General features: G+C 35.3%; 1 protein-coding gene across 3 annotated transcripts; it reads right to left on the bottom strand.

Moving 5' to 3' along the window:
* Positions 1–1,232: 1,232 nt before the first annotated feature.
* Positions 1,233–5,886, bottom strand: LOC133673844 (protein phosphatase 2C 50-like). 3 transcript variants are annotated; one of them, XM_062094750.1, is made up of 5 exons: positions 5,544–5,883; positions 4,153–5,444; positions 3,704–4,021; positions 3,483–3,588; positions 1,233–1,927 (listed from the first exon to the last, which is right to left on the bottom strand). In XM_062094750.1, the coding sequence occupies exons 2-5, from the start codon at positions 5,050–5,052 to the stop codon at positions 1,593–1,595; spliced, it is 1,659 nt and encodes a 552-aa protein (XP_061950734.1). In that variant the 5' UTR covers positions 5,053–5,444; positions 5,544–5,883; the 3' UTR covers positions 1,233–1,592. The 3 variants fall into 3 exon arrangements, 2 of the variants coding, with proteins under 2 accessions (XP_061950734.1, XP_061950735.1); XR_009835083.1 differs by adding an exon at positions 2,631–2,939 and having other exon boundaries at positions 1,810–1,927; positions 4,153–5,886; XM_062094751.1 differs by lacking the exon at positions 1,233–1,927 and adding an exon at positions 2,687–2,923 and having other exon boundaries at positions 4,153–5,885.
* Between the last annotated feature and the right edge of the window lie 2,287 nt (positions 5,887–8,173).

Below are 8,173 nucleotides of genomic sequence, written 5' to 3'. Positions count from 1 at the left end.
TAGTACCTCTTCATGACAAAAGCATGAATCTGTATCGTCTCCTATCCTTGCGATAAACAGCTGGAATATACAAACATACCCTGGCTTCCGTCTATGGGGAAATCTTGCGATAAACACCCTACTTGAAGATACGGAGCTGAGAAGAGACAATAAGCGGTTCATGTTCTTTGAGATTGTTATTGGGTCAAGTAAGTAAGGCCGTTATCTCCCCAACCCAACACGAAATATAGAGTTTGAGGCAGCTCGCGTCAGAAGATGTTATGTCCATGTTGGGATGAGTCTTGCAAGGTTAGTGAAATTACAAACCCATTGGATTTGGGGGGATTATAATTTAAATATCGTGGCTAATATATATGTTGGCTTCTTTTCGTGAGTGATTTTTGGTGTTGCAAGCTACATTCAGGATCACATTAGAATCCTTTTTTTTTCTCCACCCCATCATCCAGAAGTGGAATATCCAAGGAGACAGGAAGAAAGTGCTTTTTTTTTTTTTGAATGTACTAAATGTGATGAGGATGACTTGTTTGAGGTGTGTGTGTGTGTCTATATATATATATAAAAGAGTAAAACAAGATCTTACATCAAATGATATTGTTTAGTTTATGCCCTTTTTTTGAATTGTTTGGTATAATTTTTGTTCTTGATGTTATAATGTAGCTGCAAATCCACAGTTGGGAAATTTCCTTATTGTGGGAAAGTAAAACAAGGGAACTTTGCTTTTCATCAAGTAAAAAAATTGATTCATGATTAGGGAGGATTTAGGCGGCAGTGTAGCATCAAACTTTTAAATCACATGTTTGTTGATCCCAAGCCCTTTGTCCTCGACACCTTTGTTTTTCCTTTTCTTTTGATTTGTTGTGTTACTTTCTGCATCACTCTAGCATTTTGCATACATAACTGTAACCTGACAAAAATAGCTGCCATGCATCTACCTCCTCCAATGCTACTAACACGTTGCATGATACATTTGGGTATTAGATAACCATAACAGAGAATAGCATCAAGCAGCATTACCTGCAGCGTTGCCCTAAACCATTGCCAATGACCTGAAACTTCTGAGAAAATAATGTCACCCAGTAACTAACGCTTCTTGCCTTCTTCGACCCTGCTCTGCCATTTTTGCATCACTGGCACTACTATAATAATTAGGATAACCATAAAGTTCCATCAATGCCTACATGAATATGCTCCAGAAAGTGAGATAATGGCATCATCACAACTGACAAGTCATCTCCACAGTTTATCCAATTCCTTTATAAGAAGCACTTGCTAAGAAAAATAGGAAGTAATACCTCATAGAGCTGCCTTTTTTTTATTCAAGCTCGGAGGCATAACGAATACAATTGCCCATAATTTCAAAGATGGAACCGTTGTGATCTCCTATCCTACAACAAACGGCTAGGATTTACATAGCCAAGCCTAGGAAGTGTATGGCAACTCTTCAAGAGAAAGAAGAGTTCTAGGATGGCAAGCATTCTACCAATACATACAGGCATCTACTTCCATTTAGCCATAAAGCCCAGGTGAAAAACAGATGGGCAACATATATTGTACCAGATTAAGTCTACAAGTTGAGCTGCCAAAAGAATCAGTCATGTTTTGGTTTTGAACTTCCTCTGCGCCTTCAGATCCACCACAATTACAGTGATGTTGTCCTTGCTTCCTTTTTGAAGGGCACGGTTTGAGAGGTACTCAGCTGCTGCTTGAGCTGCAGGATCAATTCCCCCGCCCCTTGAGGAGGAAAGTGTGACACCATTCTTTTTGTGCCAGACAAGTATTCGTTTGCGAGCCAGATCACATGCTTCTTCATTTGACATGACATCCCACAAACCATCACTAGCCAGAATGAGGCACTCATCTTCTTTTGCCCTAGGAATGAACATCACTTCAGGTTCTGGAATAATCCACGGTTTTAAATATCTATCACCTGCCACTCAAAAGCAAGAATGATGTAAAGTTTTAAAGTTATGTGATCCATTTATTTTCGTAAGGAAAGAGGCTAATAAATTATTACACCCATAATCACGAGTCCTTGAACCAACCAACAAATAAGTGAATGCAGCAACACCTTTAGATGATTTTCACACAAACTAGCAACTGATTCCATCTCAGATATATCACTCAAAGGATATTTTATTCTTCACAAATACAAAATGTCATGTAATACATACAAAGGAAAATCACAACAATCAATCCTCCACAATGCAGTAGGACTTCATTTAACATTTGGAGAGTTTTTCCAAGGATTGATTGACATGGCTAAAATGCAACTTTAATGAGAAGGCAGATGTATGCGACACTTCAATGGATAAATTTCCCTTCAAGAAGTTCTACTTCATATCATCAACATTGCAATTGCACGTTAAAGAGACATCCTCAAAAAAGTTTAGTCAAGGTTGAAATAAACACTAGTCAATAGACTTTCACCAGACATGTAAGAATTTCATATCATGCAAGGCTTGAGATTTATGTGCACAAGCATCATCATCTAAGGCTGAAAACATAAAAGATGGTTTCATACCAGAATAACAGTCAAATTTCACAAGCATGAGCTGCACAAAGTTATTATGGATGCAATTTACTTGTTTAGAAATGTTGTGAGACAGATACCTTAACATCAAAGAACTCACCATCCAAAAAAATAAACAAAGTAGGAAAAGAAAACTTCCACATTGAAAAATTCTGAAGCAGGCATCGATGGAATCACTTGTTTATCCTAGCATTAAAACCACCAAGGATGTCTATTTACTTGTCTTTGATGACATGGACAAGGAAATTCTTTGAGACTTGGACATATTCTCCGGAGGTTCCAACACCTAAAATTAATCCAGGAATTTTGAGTTTCTGATCACCAAGAATGCCCAAGCATCTCGTTGGTAGTATGACATGGACAAGGCAATTCTTTGAGACTTGGACATATTCTCTGGAGGTTCCAACACCTAAAATTAGTCCAGGAATTTTAAGTTTCTGATCGTTAGTAAGTACAGACTTGACATGTCTCTTACAATTATAAAGATGCATCTCTAAATAGTCACAGGTGACAATCAATGACGAGGGAAAACACAGCTAAGGTCGAATAGTCGGCTATGTTTGGGAACGCGGCTGCGGCTGCGTTCCTAAAAAATTTGAAATTTTTTTTTTTTTTGCTAAAATTTAATATGGTTTGTATGTTTTAGATCATTTTGATGTGCTGATGTCAAAAATGATTTTTTAAAAATGAAAAAACATCATTGGCATGTATTTTGACACGAAAAGTTATTTGACAAGCACCCGCAACCACATTGCCAAACACGCTCGTCATTGGATGCCCATGGAGTCCTTTATGAAAGTGAATGTTGTTATTTTATCCTTGCCTTCAAGATTAGCCAATAGGAGAATGACAGTAACTTAGATGCAAAAGAATCCAGATGACAACAGTGCTGTTAACATGTTTGAATAAGATAAGGAAGAAACAGATAAAAATGAGGGTGAGAAGAACATACCAATAGATCTTGACATAGCTAGAACACCAAAGACACGATGCCCATTCCACTGTATGACCTTGCCTCCAGCCGCTTCTATCCTTGCATACTCATCTTCTCGGTTAGGCTAAGATAAGATTTAATGAGAGAATCGAAAGAAGAAGAATCAGCTTCCCAGTCTTTTATTATTATTATTAATAAAAGATTTTAAGATCCAAGCCTACAGTTCTAAAGGCTCTTACTTTATGATCCACTGATAATGCCACTGGTTCTTTCCCACGACAAAGAACTGCTCGTGAGTCTCCACAGTTTGCTACTATGATGTGGGATGAACAAATAGTGGCCACAACAGCAGTAGAACCAACAGTTTCTGGAGCAACTGGTTCAGCACCACCCTTTCCTCCGACTTCAGCATCTACCTTAAGAAAACAATTGGTGAAAGCTTTTTTCCACTGCTCCTGGCAACCATCCTTAATACTTCCATCAATCAGGCCATTTTTTACAAATTCTATCTCCTCAGACAAAGCAGAATGGAAACGATCACGGCAATAATTTGCCACCTAAAAAAGAAAGCCAGCGGAATGCACGCTAATCACCTCTATAAAGGAAACAGCAACATGATCTGACAATAGGAAGAAAGCCAGAGAAACATAAATAAATAATAAGGATAAAGAGCACAAGGATAAGTTACCTGTGAGCCTCCATGACCATCATAAACTCCAAAGAAATGAGCAGTCTGGAGCGGTAAACAATTGCTCATGCCATCAAGTAATCGGTCTCCAATCAGCATTTGAATATGAATTTTCAAAAAATAAGGCACAGCAGCAACTGCATCTTCCATCTCTGGTCTCCTTCCACACACAGACGTAAATCCCCAAAGGGGTATGTAGTCCACTTCAAAAACACTTCTTGAGATTGTACCACTGGCCCCTCTTTCCAGAGTCAACTTAGGTACCACAGCGGATGTCTTTGCATCAGATCCATCTCCAACCTCTTCCTCAACAATTCCTGCCACAGAAAGGGGATCGCTAACGATGGCGTCAACATTCAAATCCCCCAAATCTGCTGTCTTGGGAATAATATCAACACCACCAGCACTCTTTTCAATATCTACAGAACTTGGTGTTCCTACCTCAAAGGTGGCCTCAAAACTCAAGAAATCCTCTCCACATAAGCTACTTGTCTCACTGACCACTGACAGAGAACAAGAACTATCAAGAATTGGATCACCCTCCAACGACAAAGAATCGTCCTCCTCGCTATCCCGTGTTATCACATCATCACCAACAACCCAATTTTTTTCATTTTCAGAGATCATATCCAACAAAGTGCCTCCTCCTCCTCCTCCTCCTCCTCCCTTGTCCTCTTTAGGAGCTTGCACTGCTGTATCTTTAACTTCATCATCTAAATCACAACAATTACAATCCTTATTCCCCACAGTAGAAACCTTAGATACAGTATCAGATAATAAGCTAGCTGTGTCTGCCATTAAAAGTCTTGTGATATCCATATGGGTATCTAAGGACGGACTCTCACAGACTGAATTACCTACTCTAAATGGCACTGCAACCGCCCGGTACATCTCCTCCATCAAAATCACTATCTGGACAGTACAAAAAGTTACCCTCTAGCCCCTCCAAGATCACACAGCCTCTCATTATTCAACTAAAATTATCAACCCTTCACTCATCAAGAATGATTTTGGAATGTGAACAACAGGTTTTGACAGACCATTTTCCATGCCTTTTAGGAAAAGGTAAATCAAAGTTTAATACTGTAACAAAATCAGGAGGCCAATCCAGTGGATGCAAAGATATGGGTGAGCTAAAAGTTCTTAAAAGTGAAATGTTAGTCAGATCTGGTCAACGAGAATGGATCCAAATTTCCATTTGTGGAAGCTTACAGACTCTAAATAGATAGGCTAGACCTGTTTAAGGCCTCATTAACTTCTTATATGGAATCTTCTCCATTTACCTCCATGAACTACAATGAGAGAGAAACAACAAGACAGCAACTTTAAATCCACAAAAAAATAGAACAGAATTTCAAAATAAAGAAAAAAACACGAAATTGGAAACCAACCCCTGATCTTTAAACCCAAGAAAGAGAAAGAAAAAGGGGTCATGAAAAAGAACCCGAGAAAACTTAAAAGTCCCAAGAATCACAAGAGAACCCTAAAAAAGATAGCACCCTTTTCACATGTTTACTAAAGAGTTCCCTGGATCCAAGGCAACCCATCACAGCCTCTTGTAAAATAGCTCTCTTTCTCTCTCTAATAATTGCAAAAATTAAACTTGAAAGCAAGAAAGAGAAGTTACAACAAAAAAACAACAAAAAAGAAAAGAAAAGAGACACTACACCTAATTGTGTCTAAGGCTTTTGCTTTTCACAACGTCTCTTCAGAACCAAGAACCATGAAAAAAATACAGAAACAAGAAATATAGAGAGTGGTGCTGGCTTACCATTTTAAAAAAAAAATAGATGAGAAAATATGATCAGCAGTAAAAAAGACCCGCTTTCTTGACTCTTTATAGTAAGTTCTAAATATCAATAAAAAAAATAATTTAGAATTTAAAAATTAATTTTAAAAAAAAAATTCTTTTAAAATATTAAAATAAACCATAATATCTAGATATTTTATACACCCCTTTTATTTTTATGTTCATTTATCATTATTAAATTTATTTGTATCTCTTCAAATATATTTAAATCTATATTTTTTTATAACGTTTAAACTTATATATATATATTTGCTTATATACATGAGCATTATTGATAGAATATGATACATATATATATAACTACAAATTCATATAAAATAAAAGTATTTTTTCTTCATCTCTTAATCTCTATTGTTCTTATATATTCTATTTATTCTTTATTAATTATATTATTTTATTATTGTATGCTTCTTGAAACAAAGTTTTATACACATTATCGGTATAAATTACTCCATGCTTTCATCTTGAAGCAGACAATTATATTTAATAAGAAGTAGAAGCATAAATTTCTCCTCGCTTTCATATTAAAACAGATAATTATATTTGGTTTATTGATAAAAAGTAGAAGTAACAATGACAAACATTGCCAAACTTGAATTCGTGGCACTTGATATTACAGACAAAATCATTTTTCATGGATCCTTGATGTCGAAATTCACCTTAATGTCATAGGTCTTAAAGACACCATTATAGATGATAATGAAGCATCTAGTTAAAACAAGGTAAAAACTATGATTTTCTTACATCGTCATCTCTATGAGGAGTTAAAGGTAGAGTATCTCACAATCAAATATCCTTTTATTCTTTGGCAAAATTTGAAAGAAAAGTATGAACATCAAAAGATATTTATTCTCCCAAAATCTCATTATGATTGGATACATTAATGATTACATGATTTTAAATCAGTAAGCGAATAAAATTCTGCAATATTTAATATCAGTTCTAAATTGAAACTGTGTGGAGACAATGTCACCGATATGATACGTTAGAAAAAAAACATTCTCTGTTTTCATGCCTCGAATGTGCTCCTGCAGCAGCAATATAGGAAACGAAGTTTTAAGAAATATTCTCTTAACTAATTTCATGTCTTCTTATGGCTAGACAAAATAATGAGTTTTTAATAAAAAATCATGAATCACGACCAATTGGTTCAGCTCCATTCCCTAAAGTGAATTTTACGAGATATAATTATAATTATGGTCGTGGTCGTAATAGAGGTTGAGGACGTGACCATAGGAGAAGACGGTTGAATTACCGCAACTATAATGATCATAATTCATCAAATTCTTACAAACCCTCACAGAATGATGAGGAACAAGAAAATGAGAAGAATATAGATAGCGGAGATACCAAGAAGATAGAAAATGCATTTTTCGATGTGGAATGAAAGGACATTGGTCTCGTACCTGTCATATGGGCAAACATATTGTGGATTTATATCAGTCCTCATTAAAAGGAAAGGAGAAGAACATAGAAATACATTTTTCTCTCCCACAATAAGGTAATGATGATATTTATCCTTTAGATATGACCCACCTTGACGTTGCAAATTATTTTGAGCAAACTGATGAGAAAGTTAATATTTTTTGTAATGATAATAATTAGTTAATATAATAATGTTAGGATTCAAAATTATGTTTATCTTTTCAGTGTGTTTCCTTTATGCTAGTATATTCTAATGAGTTTTGTTTTCTTCCTTTCATGTTGATTTATTTAATGAAAAAGATTGTGTTATAATAATTATGTCTTATTATGAACTTATTATATATTTATTCCTTTTCATGAAGAAAATATGGATTCACATCATGTTCTAAATAAGCCCAATATCAGTTGTTGAGATATATGCTTAGCAGATAATGCAACGACACATACCATTCTTAGGCACAAGCAATATTTTTCAAATATAATAATGATGAAAGTAAAAGTGAATACAATATCAGGTTCAATATACTTGATTGAAAGCTCCAGAAGAGCTAATATAACGCTTCCTAATAGAACAAGATTTATTATTGATAATGTTTTGTTCTCTACTAAATCAAGGAGAAATCTACTAAGTTTCAAAGATATATGACTTCACGGGTACCATATTGAGATTGCCAATGACAATGATATAGAATATCTTTACATCATATCAAATGTCTCTATTGAAAAACAAATATTGAAAAAATTACTCGTTTTATCTTCAGGTTTGCATTACACAAGTATTAGTAC

Source organism: Populus nigra, chromosome 15, assembly GCF_951802175.1.
Source record: "Populus nigra chromosome 15, ddPopNigr1.1, whole genome shotgun sequence".
Classification (NCBI taxonomy): Eukaryota; Viridiplantae; Streptophyta; class Magnoliopsida; order Malpighiales; family Salicaceae; genus Populus; species Populus nigra.
The sequence above is the reverse complement of the archived record's forward strand: the minus strand, read 5'-3'. Positions and strand labels throughout refer to the sequence as shown.